Genomic DNA, 17,949 nt, shown 5'->3' with positions numbered 1-17,949 from the left:
GATATTTCAGAAGTCACTGCAGTCATGGGCATAAAGGCACTTCATCATGTAATAAATACAGCCATACCTGTCTCTTCCTATTAACCTATTGCTTGGCCATTTCACTGTAGCATCCTTATTATGATCCCCAAATAGATGATGTATTACAACAGAAGACCAAGACAACATATTTGTTATATGATTGGTAAGAAATTATACCGTTTGACTTTTCACTTCACTTGTTATTAATAACAGAAAATCCAAATAAATGTGTGGTTGTTCCCTTAAGAAATGTGAGTAAAATTTATGTAGTACTTTAGGAATGTATTTCTAGAAAGGGATTATTATATTAGTAAAGTAAATGCATTTTATTGAAAACAATGGAGTTACTTAGCCACCTGTCCCTAAAATCATAAGTTTTCAAGACTGAGAAAAAGGTTCAAAAATTTGCCACTGAAATAGTCTCTTCCATCTGGGGATAAATATAGTTTAAAAAGATGAAAAGCACCTAGCTCTGGAAAAATGTTCACAATTGTAATAATTTTTTTCTTTCAGAGCTTGAATTCTTTAGGAATAACATATACATGTATGAGTTCTGGTCATTACCATTTACAAGGTGTCCGCTTATCACTCATTGCCGAAGACACATTTGTGTAAACCACAATACAAACCCAAGCCAAAACAAGGGGGGGGAAAAACCAAAACAACATTTTAACTGAACTGAAAAATTTTGCCTCTTTCGGTATTTCTCATAATCTTTTTCTATTAGCTTGGTCTGAAGCAATACCAAATACCATAATCTTTCATTCAGTATCATATAAATAATTCAGCCATTTCAAATAGTTGGTCAGTTGCTGGTCAACTGTTGCTACATTTTTACCTCACTTAATTAATCAACACCTTGATATAGACTACTTAAAAAAACCCCAACATCTTTTTTCAGAAAAAACATCTGATTCTTTTTCCAGGTACTTACTTGATTGCCTAGCTCTACATTTTCTGAGTATACTGCTATTTGTTGTTTTGTTTGCTTCTCATCTGACAAGCAGTTGGCCAGAATGACAAGTACATCAAACCCATATTTATCTACGAATGCTTTCAGATCACCAATGAGACTCCTGTGTAATATGCAGTCCTGAAAAATATTAAGAAATTAAAAGAAATGTCAGCAACTTCTCTTGTTCTTTTCATCCAAATCTGCCGTAAAAGTAGCCGTAAATGTTAAAAAGCATCAGCAGCTCTAATGAGCAAGAGAATTCCATTTCACTTGTCAAAACAGCTATGTGCCTAATAAAATCAAGAGCCAGCCACAGCATAGTAATGGAAGAACACTAAAATACTAAATGCAGGTTTTGCCTTCTTGAATCTGCTGGCAAAACATAATTCTTACTTGTTCCTGCCACCTACTTTTGCAACATTGCTTAAAAGTACTCCAAGCTCTAGGCCAGTGTATCCCCATGACAAAGAAATTGGGCAAAGGGGGTAGGAGACCAGCATGGATGAGCATGGAACTCCTAGCAAATCTCAAACACAAGAGAAATGTGTGTCATGCGGAAGAAGGGACAGACCACATAGGAGGATGTCTTGGGGTGACTTTACGATGTGTATTCCCTAAACGATCACAGCCAGCACCCTCCCCCCTCCCCCCCCCGGAATCACAGCATCTCAGGATGCACACCCAAGCTGTGCTAAACCATGATAGAGGACTATAGGAACATCATCAGAGTTGAAAGGATACAATGAGGAAGGCCAAGGCCTACTTGGAATTGAGTCCGCCAAGGGTTATCAAGGACAACAAGAAAGGCTTCTACAAGTTTATCAGCAGCAAAAGAAAGATTAGGGAAAATGCAGGGCCACTGCTCAATCAGATGGGTGTTCTGGTGATGGAAGACATAGAGAAGGCAAAATTACTGAATGCCTTCTTTGCCTGTCTTTACTGCTGAGACTGCCCTCAGAAGTCCCAGATCTCAGAGGTATGAGAGAAAGACTGGAGAAAGGAAGGCTTCCCCTTGGCTGTTGAGGTCTGCGTTAGAGATCAGCTGGGCTTAAAACCATAAATCCATGGGCTCTGATGGGATGTACCAAAGGGTGCTGAGAGAGCTGGCGGATGTTGTTGCTCTGCTGCTCTCCATCATCTTTGAAAAATCATGGAGAAGTGCCTGATGACTCAACAAAGGCCAATGTCATTCCAATCTTCAAAAACAGTAAGGAGACTTGGGAAACTACCAGCCAGCCAGCCTCACCTCAGTTCCTGGAAAGGTGATGTAATAGATCATTCTGGAGATCATCAAAAAGTTGAAGACAAGAAGGTCATCAGGAGCACAGGAGTAGTCAGGATGGATTCACTGAAGGCAAATCATGTAGGACCAATCTGAGAGACTTCTGTGATGGCAGGATGGGTCGATGAGGGAAAAGCAGTGGATGGTGCATATCTTGAGTTCAGCAAGGCTTTTGACAGTGTCTCCCATAACATCCTTGCAGGTAAGCTCAGGAGATGTGGGTTAGATGAATGGACAGTGAGGTGAATCAAGAACTGGCTGAATGGCAGAACTCAGAGGGTTGTCATCAGTGGAACAGAGTCCAGCTGGAGGCCTGAACACCAGTCTGTGGTATTCTCCAGGGATCAATACTGGGACCAATCTTATTCAACTTGTTTATCAAACACCTGGAGGAAGGGATCAATTGCACCCTCAGCAAGTTTGCTGGTGACACTAAACTGGGGGGAGTGGCTGACCCACCTGAAGGCTCTGCTGCCATTCTGTGGGACCTGGATCAGCTGGAGGGGTGGGCAGAGAGAAACCTGATGAGGCTCAACAAGGGCAAGTGTCAGGTCCTGCACCTGGGGAGGAGCAGCCCCAAGTGCCAGCAGGCTGGGGCTGACCTCCTACAGAGCAGCCCTGTGGAGAAGGACCTGGGACTCTGGGTGGATCACAAGCTGTCCATGAGCTGGCAGTGCCCTTGTGGCCAGGAGGGCCAATGTCATCCTGGGGTGCATTGGGAAGAGTGTGGTCAGCAGGTTGAGGGAGGTGATCCTCCCCCTCTACTTGGCCCTAGTGAGGCCACACCTGGAGTTCTGTGCGCAGTTCTGGGCTCCTCAGCACAGGAGAGACAAGGAGTTACTGGAGAGGGTCCAGCTGAGGGCCACAAGGATGATCAGGGGTCTGGAGCATCTCTCTTATGAGGAGAGACCGTGGGAGCTGGGCCTGTTTAGTCTGGAGAAGACTGAGAGGGGATCGCATCAACACACTGAAATATTTCAAAGGTGGGTATCAGGACAAGAGTGCCAGACTTTTTCCAGTGCTGCCCAGAAACAAGATGAGGTGCAATGGCCATAAACTGAAACACGGGAATTTTCACATAAACATGAGGAAGAATTTCTTTACATTGAAGGTGGCAGAGCACTGGAATGGGCTGTCCAGGAAGGTCATGGACTCTCCTTCTCTGGGGACATTCAAACCCACCTGGTCGTTTTCCTGTGTGATCTGCTTCAGGTGACCCTGCCTTGACAAGGGGGTTGCACTAGATGATCTCCAGAGGTCCTTTCCAACCCTAACAATACTGTAATTCTGTGATACTGGGATATTGCTATTTCTTGAATAAATCACCTTTTTTTGTTAGAAAAAGAAAAATATTTTATGAAATTTGTCATGCCAATATTTAATCTAAAATAACAGATGTTAAAATAATAGTATTGAGATGCAAAATTCAGCAATCAAAAGGAAATCCACAAGCTAACTTAATTTTGCAGCCCTTTATATGTGCCCATGATGATGTTACCCAATTGTAACACACAATTACCACAGATTGTTCCTATAGATTCCCTTGTTCCTGCTCTTTGAATTGTGCAAATCTTCAAACACACACACACACACAAAAGTAAGGACTGAGTATTTTTTACACTCCTTTTATCAAAAAAATTGCCTACTTTCACAAACACCCCACACCAAGCATACAGGAGATAAATTTTTATGTTTCCTATTCTCATTAATGCTTCGACTAGCCCAGTTATCTAGAACTCGAAACATAAACCATACATCCACCTTTCTCAACTGGGAACATAATGCACAAAGTATAGATGTCTTTTTTCAGCCCTCAGTTCTGATAACTACTGGTGAACAAAGACTTAGAAATTTAATTCTCTCCTTTATGTTTCTACTGTTTGTTTTTAAAATAATTTTCTGTCATCTTCTAGCCAAGAGTTCTTTTGATGCTGCCAAGCTAGACTGGCCTTGAATAAACAGCAGTTCATCATGAACACAGCACAACTGTATGTGCAGATTGGCATGTTATTCCCCTGCATCTGTCTCCTACCTAATGAATTACACTGTTTTGGTTACAAATATATAAATACTATTTATTAATCTACTCAAATGTGTCCACAAATGCATCTCCCTCCCTGTAAGTTAAACTTAAAACAAAAAAATCTATTTGTCAAATGCTTTGGAAGTAGAATCCTTTCTGCGACTAGAGATTAAGCTCTCCCTTTGATGTTTGCATAGCACCTAAAAATGAGGTTTATGTGAAATTCACACAGATTAATGCACGAACAGTCAGCTGACAGTTTACTGGTGGACACTCAGATGTGAACTCTGAATCAAGGGTTATGGTGAGGAATTATCACGAATAAGCTTTGAATGTCCAAACCAGTAAAATCCTCTTCTGAAGACACTAGTATTGGGTAGATTAGAAACAGTACCAAAATGTCTTTAAGCATGAAAAAGTCACCTCAGTTATCCTATTCTTAACTGCAGCTGGAGCAATTAAAATCTATTCAAATAGAAAATCTGAACTACAGCAGATTCAAAATCATCTGAAAATCCCTGACAACTCTCCCAAATATCCCTAAAGTTTATTCTTTTAAACTAGTACCAACAACAAAATTCAGATACTCACTTCACAAGCATTCAAGCATTCAAGTAAATAATGACAGTTGCAAACAAGTCTTAAAAACTACCAAGACCACATATTGAAAGACATGGTAGATATATGGACTCTTCCACCAATTTGCTAACTTAAACGAACAACCAGAATGTTGCACATATTATAAATGCTTGCAGAACATAAAAAATTTCCTTCAGAAATGAAAAAATGCAAATAATTTCAACAGTTAAGCTTGTACATGCCAAATAAATTACAAGCATTTAAAATACACTGTTGATGAATTACTATAGCAGGAAATATACTGACACAGCTGGACAATGGCAAAGGTCAGTCAACTGGTCATTTTTATACACTTCTCTTCTTTTATCAGAATGTGCAGGCTTAAGTATTAACCAATATTTACAAACTATACAGCAAGTAAACAGCAAATGTAAACATTATTAGTTGTTACAATGCCCTCTAAGTAACTTCTAAACAAAAAAATGGATTGTAAGCATACTTGAAATTTATGTACTTGAAATAAATAGAATCTAGTAGTACAGATATTTTGCATAGTTACCAGCAGTATAACTATGGAGTAATTTAGTGTCATAACACGTGTAATAAAATTGTGCTTTTGTTTTATCTAATGCATAGACAGCTCCTGCTGTAACATAGCCAATATGACAAACATTCTGAAATTTACAAATATTTTTCTTGTAAGTTAGGTAATCAGAATGAGAAAGCTGAAGAAATCCAAAGACTTTGAAGGATTTTTGAACATGTATAGTTAGCATGTATTTTTGTTGAGAAATATCATTTTATGTAGGTTGTATAGTGCTGTGGAACTTCTTTCCCAGAAAATCTACTTTCTTTCTTGAAAATATAACAGATTTTTAAAATTTAACAGATAACATAACTATAAAGATGGATGATCCTTTAAAAGAGGCAAAATACCCAAGAAATATCTGAAGAGAATCTGTAGCTTCTGTTTCTTGCAACACTGATTCATGAAATCAACAGCCAATTACCCAAGTGATCACTGCAAGTGTACATTACACACACTTCTGACTCTTCTAAGATAACTGTGTCAATATTAACCTGACCAAATTAAGAACAAACTGTCTCTTTTGTTCTTCACACTTCTCACATGGAGAGCACAATATGGCTTTTGTCAGAGGTGCTCCATCATTTTGGCTCAAGGAAACTGTCAGTACAGTTTGGGATTCGTTATTCATGGGCAGATACCCTGATGGGTCTAATGAAGCCTTTCTGCTGACAACTCATTTGCTAAAAATACCCAGCCGTCAAAAATATAAATGAGGAATATCGTATCCCATTAAAATTTTCACAACTGATGCAATTATCACAATACAGAAGTCATACATACTGCTACGTACTGCATTCTCCTAATATTTCATGGTTGGTACTTCTGCATTCCAGTTTATTTCTATGTGATCACTGATAAAACTTTATGACATACTTAAATTGCAATATAATAGGGTAAACACCAATGATACAGCACACATGCAGAGCTAACAGTCTGCGTGCCATTTGTTGTAAATCCAGCTAATTGCTAGAAGTCCTCTCCTTTATTAAAAAAAAATATTAAAAGCAAGGCAAAAGAGTACAGAAAAATACTCAATTTTATAAAAAGTTTTCAGGTAAAGGTCACTAAAAATTGAAAGAACAGTATAAACAGTATGATGCCTACAAGACTCCAGAAACACGAATAATGGTATTTGTTGTTTTACCTTGTTTTTTTTTCTACCAACACCACTGGTGAAAATGCTCTATTAAAAATCACTATCTTTTCTGTAAGGAAAGACTGCATTTTTCTATTGTGCATTTTGATGTACCAAACAGCAGCTCTTCTGCCCTGATATTTATCCGTCTTCTGGAAAGAACAAAAATAGCAGCTAATTCTGCTTCCTCTATGTCTGCAGTTTCCAAATATAAAAAGGTGTTAGGTCCTAAACTAAAGAGGAGAATGGGCATCTTTGAGCTTTGTTATCCTGCTCTATGACAACCCCAGTCACATGTTTAAGTTTAGGCATTCCAAACTTAAGTTGAAAAAAATTTGAACTGGAAATGCTATAGCACTGTGGAATGCTAATACAGAATAATGCAGTGAGTGCCTGTTTGCCACTGATCTCACATCCCTTAGTACTGATGACGGCTGTGTTTTTACAGTCTATTATTTCCATTAAATGCAGAGTAACTAAAAAAAAAAAAAGAAAAAAGGAAGCAAAGAAAAAAGAAGGATTCCACTTTAATAAAAGAAATCAGCATGCTTTGTTCAATGAAGGCATGTTTAGCCAGGTTCATAATGGAAACAGTGCCTTTTCTACAGCACTGGTGCATTTTATCATAGTGTCCTAACAATAATCCACTCTTTATGAATTCAGATTGCAGCTAAACAGGTTTTACTTGCATTTGATACAGGTACAAATTCTGTGTATTCAAATGCAGGATTGTTCATTTTAACCTGTGTTTAACTAGAACTTATAAAGATTTCCATGTTTTGTGTGTATTTAGCACAGCACATGATTTCTGCTAAAGTCCCAATTCATTCATAAAACTCGAGGTACAAAAATTTTGCTCAGGTATACTGCCAAACTGCAGTTTCATTATTCCCTGTTCATAGAACTAGCTGAGACAGCTCTGGATTTAGCAACTAGGCTCCAGCATCTTCATGTATCCTAAAAGACATTATGATCTACATGTAACGTAAGGATATCATCATGACCCACTTGGCTACAACATTCTTCCTGCAGCTGGAATACCTGCCTTCAGTGTCTATCACTGTCACCCACCTAAGGAACACAAAATCTTACCCATAAGCAAGGCAGCCCCCCATGATGAGGTGTACAACTAACTCTGAAACACAACAGTCAAAAATGCTCCCTGGTGTCTGTGGGGTTTGTGCACGTGTACTCAAAGAATGTAGCCGATCAGAAGGGCTGGAGATGAAGCCCTGTCAAGGCACTGCCACTACTGCACAAGACAAACATTGAGTGCATAGTCTAAAGACATTAACAAACATAGGTAATGGTCTGCATGCTCCTGTGTATCTAATAATAATATTAGATTGCTGTGACCTCAATACCTAGAAGAAAAAAAGTTTTGCAGCAGCACAGGAATCAGAGAGAATTGAAGTACATCATGTAGTCTGGTAATATGGAGGTGAAAGTAGTCATTTATTTCCATCTCTAAGGGAAGAAATTCAAAGTGCTTGTAATTTGTCTTATTGTTAGTGGATGTTTTCTGTAATAGGAAAACCATGATAAAGTTGCCGATTTTGAGCATTTCTGGTAGTTGAAGGGTAAGCAGTTCAGAGTTGCTAAAAATGCAAAATACATTAAAATATATAGATGTAATTTTCAAGTTTAAAGGCTTAAATGACACCTCCTTTTTCAAATGTGTCTTTAAAACTCTGCCTTTATAAAATAGAAAACTTGTAATCACAGCAGTATGACTTTTGCTCCAAGTAGAGAAGTACAGAGAAAAGCAGTATGTTGAAATGTACTCCCTCCAGGTAATTTTGAAGGTTGAAGTACGTGTGTACATATTTTTTTGGACTAAAGTACATGGACAGGAAAGTCTCTTATTTTGAAACCACAGGTATACAAAGCCTAAAAGTACAGGAATTGCTTACGCACCATATTTATAAGCAAAGACCCCTATAGAAAATATGCATGATATGTACAAAATTAAAAGAAATATCTCCATACTAAAGTACAGCATAGTTTATACAATCTAGTCATTATTTACCTCAAAAACTTAGAGGAGAAAAAGAAGCACTATTTTTTATCAATCAACAGGCCATGTGGACATAGCCCATAATACACTTTTTTGTTCTCCTTCATATTACTCTGTTTTCTGATTCTAGGTTAAGAACTTCCATCTGATTTTTCCATAGCTTGTAAAATCAATTTAAAAATACTGAAAAAGAAACAACCTATCACTTCAGTTACAAGGTTCATTTAGTCACATACAATATTTGATTTCACTGTTGACTGATTAGCAAGTGGTAACAAGCAAAAGGCTGAATTGACAGAGTGATGAATTACAACATGAGAAACATCACAACCATACATATACTGACCAGGAGCTGTCTCTTTTAGCCAGCTAAGTCTCAGGTGTAAGGTTATACATAGTAATTCATACCTTACAAAATAATTCCCATGCAAACATGATAATGCAAAACCACATTTCTGGCTGCCAAGAAAATTTCCGGCAAAATTAATCAACCATTCATCCATTCAGGCTCTTTGCATATCCTTTTGTCAAAGAGGGAATACTAAGAGATTTCTTTCTTCTTCCACACGCTCATTGCAATGGTTTGTAAAATCCATCAAGCCTGAGTTGATTTATTGAACTGTCTCTTAGCTCAGCAGTGTAACTATAGCAAATGAACTGGTAACTTCTTAAAAAACAGCAGTGATTCAACAGTATCTGGTTTATTTGATTCCTTCGAACTCCAGATTAGCAATTTCTTAAAGGCACTGACTTGCACTCTTTAGAAGTTCTATCTGCAATTTTACACCAGCATGTTTTGTTTCTACTGCCCTCCATTTTTTAACATTATGTTTTGACATTTGAGAAAGGCATTTTTGATTTACAACTGATGTTAGAATCTACCGAAATCTTCATGCTAGCTAATATGCTTCTATTGCTACTCAACAGAGCTTTTAAATTTAAATGCAATACTGGTGTGTACTATTATGTGAGCCATCTCACTCATTATGCTATGAATACTGAAAAATAATTACCCTCACCTATTTCTTTAATTACACAGACAACTTTGCATGCATATTCAACTATTTTTGTATTTATCTATTCCCATCACTAGTAATGAGAATTGTTATAAAAAGTAGTTAAGGCACAAAATACAGTGATATGCCAAGCCATTTGAAGCACTGTTTAAACATGGATTTTATTGCTAAGCATCGTCCATTGAACCCCATGAAGCCCATTCATCACTCACCAGCTTTGCATTTTTCTTCATAAAGATATATGACCTTTGCCTATTAGATTTCATTAGCAGGGCACCATACAAGGCTCGTCTGCAGATGACAGGATAGAAAGCTAAACAACCTCGCCTGAAGGATTTGTGAGAACAAGCCCATCTTCAATCTTTGTCCCTGGGAGGCACTTCTAACACCTGCCAACCACAGCACTATCATCAGAAAAACATTTAGAGATTTATCTTCAGGCTGGTGATTATAAGAGATAATTTGTTTGGAGTATGGATAAAGTTGGTCTAGCATAAACAAACTACAAGCTCAAATTATACGACGAACCTCATTAACTATTGATTTAACCACTGCAAATCCATGAACAAATGTTGTATCAAAATGTTAATTCTTCATGAAGATATAACGAAAGGAAAAAAACCAAAATGCCAAGGCAGGATGGCAGGCTATTCTTAGTGCACTTTTAATGCTTGCAGTTTAAATTGGAAATGGAGACTTGCTTTGTCATAACAATGACAACGTTATACTATTGCCATTTTCCCTTAACATGGAGTTTTGTCTGGCAAGAAGTGCTATATATCTTTTCAGTTTCTGCCACTATAGAGGGATGAAACAGCACTTTCTCTCTCACTTTCAGGAACGCTTCTTTTGTTTGGAGACAGCAAGACTAGATTTACCATTAATCTTACCATTTCTTTCAATAGCAAGAAATTAGCAGTATTATAATTGGATGCCATCACAGGGAGACAGTCTGAAAAATTATATATTCATTGATACCTTCTATATTGCAGATATCACACATATCCTATGTTCCGTAACAGGAAGTACCTTTCTTCTAATCTTTGAAAATTACTTTCACCCAAGCTAATAATAAACCCTCACTCCAGCCAACAGTATATTTAGAAATAATACTGCTGCATTAGTCCTGAGATCTCTTTTTAAGAGAGAAAGGTTGGGGTTTTTTCTTCTTTTCTAATTCAGTGGAATCTAGGCCTGTCCCCTCTTTGGTAGAAGAGAGAAAAAATCATGCCAGACTTCCTGTTGCAACCCAAAGAGAAGAGCCAGAAAATGTTTCCACCTAATGTTGGTGGGATATGGCCTAGGACAGTTCCATTGCACCACTGTCTCTGACAGCAACCCTGTTCCTTAACACCCCTGTGCTGAGAGCTCATTTGAGTATAGAAGGTAGAAGGAAACCTGCAGTATCTCCTCCACTGTGGCATTGTAAACAAATCCTTCAGTGTGACTTGCACTTAATAACAAAATATCAACACTTTCAACACTATCATTACTGTAGAAACAGGAAAAATCTTTCAGTGGGAACTCAAAAACTTCCAGGTAAAACATTCAAAAGGAGGAGAAGAAATTGTGAAAATATTTTTGTGGGATGACATGGCTCATTACTAATTGCTTCTGGATGGGAATGGTATTTAATGTGAAATTATTAGTTCATCAATTAAAAAAACAAAGGCAAAATGACAAAATCTGCTAGGGAATATAGTCTTACAAACTGAGAGTTCCTCACACAACAAAACAGCCATTCAAAGTTAAATGGCAATTTTTTTTTTTTTTTTTTTTTTTTTAATTCTTTTTCCCCTGTCAGATTTACTTTGCTAATTTCTATATGCAACTCACAATGTCACTTTAGGAATAAACCATAGTTACTCAACTATTAAAGTCATTTCACTCCATTTATATAGACAAGAAAATGATGTTGCAAGACAATTGATAGAAAATTAAAAATAATCAGCTGATAATAAATCAAAAGAACCATCTGTGCAGGATTCAGATCTATCACTTCCAATATATTCTAAGTTGTTAATATGTCAGTTTTGGTTTCATCGAATTTCAGTAATTGGTGAAGCCTTCTGTTTCATCCAGCTACATTTTCTGCCTTTCTAAAGGAGCTGTTTGATTCCTCACAGTCTTTTGACTGCAAACCATTTTTCTCAAAAAATTTACTTCTTCCATTCATCCTCTTGATTCCAAAATATTATTTTCTCCTACAAGCTTCCTTCCTCCAGTGCTGAAAATTCTTGACTTCCATTATTTTTTTCTTTCCCTATTACTTGCCATGAACACTCTTGTTCCCACTTTCAACTTCTCATTTTTCTTCCTATAATCCCCAATCTATTTGCAGAATACAGTTTCATACTGAGGCAAAATGCTCTCTAATTGTAACCAGTCTTTTCTTATACTTTCATCCTTTGGTTTACAACAAATGCTCTCTTTCAGCACCACAGATCCACATTTTTGAAAAACCCTACTCTAAACAGGTTCTCTTTGTATGGGAAAATACTAATACTAATTATTACCTTTAGAAGTACAATTTGCAAGCCTGAACGAATAGGCCAATTCAGAATTGCACAAACTGGAAGTTAATGGAAATCCTCTCACTGACTTCACAGGATTTCGCACATGCCACTGATGTACACATAAGTATTCTCCCACTCAGTTCCAATGCACAGATGATATTCACAGTATTCCTTACGCACTCAAATTTAGCAAAAGGCCCTTCCAGAAAGTAGAAGTTCCCTGCTAAGTATGTAAGTATTTTAGAAGGGCGTTTTCAATTATTTTGATTAAATCATACACTTTTGCACTGTATGCTAAACCACTGGCACTTTGCTTGACCACCCAAATGCTCAATATGGAGCAGCTGTTATCTGGAATACAACTGAATACAAAAGAGAATTAATTTTCCATTCATCCAGTTTATCTCTCTGCTGTGGGAAGCTGAACATCTTCCTCCAAGACACAGGAACAAACAAGTATCAACGTATTACCAATGACACTGGCTTTAGTCTCATCTGCAATGAGACTGAACTCTGAGCTAGGAACTGGACAGAGATGGTCAAATGCTGTACACTGAACTTTGCCACCAAAAAAAATTCCCAGACAAATAAGAGTAGCAATTCAGTTTCTTGAAATTCAATTAAGTTTCCTATGGATTCTTCTAATAAGGACTTACAGTTACACAAAAAAAAAAATGCCTTTAGCAACTCGTTTGTTAAACAGTCAGTTCCTTCAGAAGAGAGAACAGGAGTCATTACCAACACAAGCAAAAACAGGGTAAAACAACGTTCTTTGCAGATGCCTGCCAGGGGACTCACACTTGGTTACACCAGGCTGAAGTTAGCTGTGGTGTTAGCTGTGGTGTCTCTGTTTCACAGTAACTAAGAGAGCAGCTTCTACCATTTGAGATGGTTCTATTTCCTGAGAACCAAATGCAAGCTTTCTGTAAGGCTGATTTTGGACCTACAGGACCAAGTTCTCCAGCATACACGCTTTTTTCAGGTTGTATCGTTCAGAAAGTCACCCTTTGCTCTCTCACTAGACAAATAAAAGTGAAAAATGAGATGCAAAGCAAAACAGTACCCTAACATCAATCTGAAGTTAACCACTCTGAGATGCAGGACTGCTTTGGTGATACTGGCATGTAAACACAGTTAAACAACCACCCAAAAGAACTGGAATGTGTTTCATGTTGTTCTAGTTTTACTTGACACTTACATGAAATATTCAATGTTTAAAAGAAATTATGACTAGAAGTATGGAAAAAAGATTTTTTTTGCTAAAGGACAACAATACAGGGATTCTGTTGGGGTCAGTAAATAAAAATGTGCTTTAAGACTTAAACATTACAGGAAAAGTGGCATGCAAAATCATTTTTTTCCAATACTTTCAGCAGCCAGGTCAACTAGTTTCCAAAATCTTCAGCTATACCAGTACAGCCCCTGCAGCATAACGTGAGTTTAAAATGAGCTTTACCAACTTACTAGCAATTCCACCATGTGCACTAGTGACTCCAGCTGGCACAACTGACTCTGCTCATACCATTACAGCTTTCTTCTATGAACTTAAATCTTGAGCCAAGACTAAACATTTGCTTGCTTTCTGCTTCATGACTGCAGTCATTCATCGTGACTGGAGCATCTTTCTAACACTAATAAACAAGTACTTCTCAGCAATGTCAAAGCAAAATTTCACCCAACAAAGCAAACAGCCTATTTACTAGATTTTGTACTGCTACCCATTGACTTTGTTGGCGCCTGTTCTAATTTGAGGCTTCAAAATTAAGGTTTTGAATGAAATTTTTTATCATGTTGTATTTGTGCTGCCTGGACATTGAAGGAAATGAAGTAAGACAGGGTGGTCAAACTAGTAATATATTCAGGTAAAATGTACTTAAAATGTATTCAAATCTTACTGAACTCATGGAACTGAAGTAATCTATGGAAGTAAAACACAAACCGTATTAATTAGGCTGTATCTAAGGCTTTCTATGCTGCTGGCTCATTTTTAGAATTATTTCACTTCAATCTCTGTGAAATGGATGTCTTTTAATTCAGGGCCTCATTTATTTTCTGAAAATATCGTTAAAAACTTTAACATGTAAATGAGAAATGCAGGCTCCAAGTATCAAATCAAAACACTAAAAAAATCCGTATGGAATGACACAAGGGCTTTACCTCTGCTACACTGTGCTTTGAAAGACCACCTATTGCTGAGTGCTAGAGAGAGGCATATAGTGGAATGCATAATACATTATCAGAACCATGCAGTAGATGCTAAGTAGGAAAGGCTCTTTTAACAACGTGCACATTAAATAGTGCATCTACTGTATTAATCTAGTTTTAGACTCTTGCAACTCTGTTAAGATTAAACAGCAGTTACACAGACCTACAACTCCTTCAGTGAATATACTTGTATCATAAACCTTAACAGACATAACTTTAAACATCCAAATAGCAAAATATAATGAGACACAATGGTCCAGAGCGAAAAGAACATAAAAGGCACTCAACTTACCTCTCTTTACAGTGAACCACAAGCCCTGCTACTCCTCCCTCATACAAAAGGAACTGACCATAGTTCTGCTGTACATGAAAAACATTCTGTTCCACAGAAAAACATTCTTACATGTAATGTGTGGTTTACCTTCACCACTGTACATCCACCAGGAAGAAGAGGGGGAGTGATGAGAGGAGATAGTACAAGACACATAATTTTTTGCCAGACCTTCTAGCAAACAGCTGCTTACAGGGAGGACAGGGACAATATGGCAAAGAAATTGAGAACAGATGTAAGGAGAGGGGAGAAAAGAGGGTACCCATAAAATGGACACATAAGTTAATACCAGAATAATGTTTACAGAGAATTCTCTGTTATGTAGAGTTCATTGAGTAAAACACTGAAAAATACAAGGTAGAGGAAGAAATAGGGAACTACATAAGTAGAATAACAAGTATTATGCCATCTGACTACGAGCATTACCAACAACGAGAGCAGACAAAAAGTCTTGATTAAAAGATGTTTAAATCTGATTGCTCCATCAAGCTTTAACCTTTACTGTTCACCCACCAGATGGTGCCCTTGCAGCATCCATGAGCAAGCTAAGCACATCTCTGCCTCTGTCTACCAACACAGACAGGTCACTCCATGTGTTCTCTTACCTGGTTCTGAAGGGACAGTTTAGCTGTATCACTGACACTTGAACTGTTCTTAAAAGAGGAGACATTTCAGATAGTTCTTGGCATATAGATTTTTCAAAATCTCATTAGAAGTCTGACTAATTTTAGTAGCAGCATGATCTACAGGCCATACCTACCCCTATGGCAGCTGGTATCCTCTGCGGTGTATGGATCTATGAGCAGGAGAATGACAGTTTGGCATCAATTAGGACGAGCACACCAACTCTTAGAAAACACTGGAGATTTATTTTGTTGCCTGAAACATGGTTTCTAACCTGGAAATACTTCATCTCTGCAGAGCTGTGTATTTCTCCCACAGTGATGGAGAAAGCTTTGCAGCTGTTCAGGTTAATGTGCTCCTGTTTCTCTGCTGAATTTAAACTCAAGGATACACAGCATTCTTCAAAGCTTGATTGGCACAGGGAAGTAAAATGTGTATTCAGTGTTAATCTCCTAGTCTATTACTACTGTCTTTCATAATCTACATATATTTTACAGAATTCTTTAGTAAGAAATGCTGTCAGAGCAAATGATGCATCAAATTCAAACAGGCCATCAAGATTGCTAATGGATTTTAATAGCAGCTATTACAGCATAATGGTATTTTCCCAACAGCTGTTTGTTTATAAAATTTTCAGTTTACAAGACCTTTATGTCCAATCCCAGGAGACATCCCTCAATTCATTTATAATCATTTGGTTCAACCTACATGTAAATGCTGTCTTATTTGCACTGGGTGTGATTGTGTATGTGTAGAAGACTTGAGCAACTACCACAGCAATGAAAACGCTGGGGAACTTTACAAACTAAACTAATTAGTGTGTATCTTTTGACTTTTGCAGCAAATTAAGTGTTTTATGTGTTTCTTTCTTCCCACTCTTGAACAGCTCATTGCAACTAAGGAAGAGCTGCCTAGACTACAGCCTATTTTATGCTCCAAACTGGCATATGATTATTTGTTAAGTTCCATGTAGCTACAGCTGTTAAAGATTTCAGAACATAGCACATAACAGGGCATAACTGGAGCAACTGTCCAGCAGACAATGGCTCAATGTGGTCTGCAGAAGTGGTGGAGGAGCATTAGAGGAAAAACATCTTGACAGGCTTACAAAGTTTGATCTGATACAGAAAACCTAGCAGACACAAAACCCAAAAAGGCATAACTAAGATTTTTTCCCAGGTTTGTGATGGTTCGTTTGGGGTTTGGTTTGGTTTGGTTTGGTTTGGTTTGGCTTGTTGTTTCAGGGTGTTTGCTGGTTGATTGGTTGGAGTTTTTTTAGCGTATGAGCAAGTCTTTTTTGATACCTATTAGCTATGAAACCAGGAAGAAATGGTAAACTAGGACCCTGGCATGCTTTTTCCATTGAGTGATATTCAGAGCGGAACTGTATGAAATGAGTGGGATTTAAAAAAATTATTCAGAAGATAACTAGTAATGGGAGCTAACTGTGAACTGTGGAGAGAAAGAGAAATTGCTAATTTTATTGAATGAATTTTTAGATGTTGCACACTTGGAGATGGCTCTTTGTCCAGCCGTCTGAGTCTCAATTTTTCTGATTCTCAAGATGCCTATGTAACAAATTTCTGAGTAACAGTTAATGCTGAATAAATGCCAAATAAATGCCTTTTAGTATTTGTACTAATGGGTAAGTTTCTTCTAGAAATATCTAGACCTAAATAAATTTGCTTCCATGTTGTTAGCAAATACCCTACTAACAACAAACACTGGAGAATTTTTGAGGATATAGGACAAGACAGAAAAACTACACACTTCACCTTAAACGATGCCCTCTTTAGACAGCAGGTGGCTCCAATTTTCCACAGAAGAAGGCTATGACTAAAACTTTCAGCCAGGACTCTCATTTCCATCATACAGGAATAGGGGAGTTGTTATGCAGTAAGCAGGATATGGATAAACAAGCTGTTAAGTGGGTGCTGCTTGTGAGCAGTGTCAGGCAGCCGCTTTACAAGTCGGCAGTCTTCACCCATACAACAAGTATTCTCCGGGGTAATTAGCTTATGGTAAATGTCAATTACAGCAGGCTCTGTAAATTCAGATTCTACCTCTGTGCTTGGTAATCTTCGTAGTCTGATAGGCACTTAAACATCTCAAGCAATCAGGAAAATTACTAACAGAAGAATCTTTATATTTATTACGGAATGCCTTGACAGTTATGGTGCTTTACATGAAGACACACCACCTTCTCCTCCTAGTCATTTCAATAGCATACCATGACTTATCATTACAATGTGGTTTACTCTGATTTTTCACATCCATTCTGCACAGCAGAGTTATCAGCAGTAACTTTCAAGCCAGAAGAAGTATTAAAAAGTTAACAAAAATATTTTTCTCTCCCAAGACACATGGTCTAAGGTCTCCCCTTGTCTGCCAAGAGAGTTATGGTCAGATCTATGGACATGCAGCTGATACGAGGAAAGTAATTAGAAAACACAATCTAAATACGATCAACTGAAAAACAAGTACATTCTATCTCTTAATTAATACTGTAGAAGAGCTGGGCTTAACAGAAAACCACTGATGAGATTAGACTGCAAATCCCAAAAGTGATATTTATAAACCAGCTGGCCAGAACTGTGGGGGACAATAAAAGGAGTTTTTTCAAATACACTAATGGCAATTCACAATGTAAAAATTA

At 37.6% G+C, this 17,949-nt stretch overlaps 1 protein-coding gene across 12 annotated transcripts in view; it reads right to left on the bottom strand.

Moving 5' to 3' along the window:
* The window catches only part of PRUNE2 (prune homolog 2 with BCH domain), a 137,598-nt gene that overhangs the window by 57,139 nt on the left and 62,510 nt on the right, over positions 1-17,949 (bottom strand). For all 12 annotated transcript variants that reach the window (XR_005603800.1, XM_039566743.1, XM_039566741.1 and 9 more), the window contains exon 7: positions 956-1,114. Coding sequence is in view for 11 of the 12 variants with exons in the window: in XM_039566743.1 (XP_039422677.1) it covers positions 956-1,114 (159 nt within the window). In the remaining variant the exon portion in view is untranslated. The remainder of the gene's footprint in view (positions 1-955; positions 1,115-17,949) is intronic.

Source organism: Corvus cornix, chromosome Z, assembly GCF_000738735.6.
Source record: "Corvus cornix cornix isolate S_Up_H32 chromosome Z, ASM73873v5, whole genome shotgun sequence".
Lineage (NCBI taxonomy): Eukaryota > Metazoa > Chordata > Aves > Passeriformes > Corvidae > Corvus > Corvus cornix.
The sequence above is the reverse complement of the archived record's forward strand: the minus strand, read 5'-3'. Positions and strand labels throughout refer to the sequence as shown.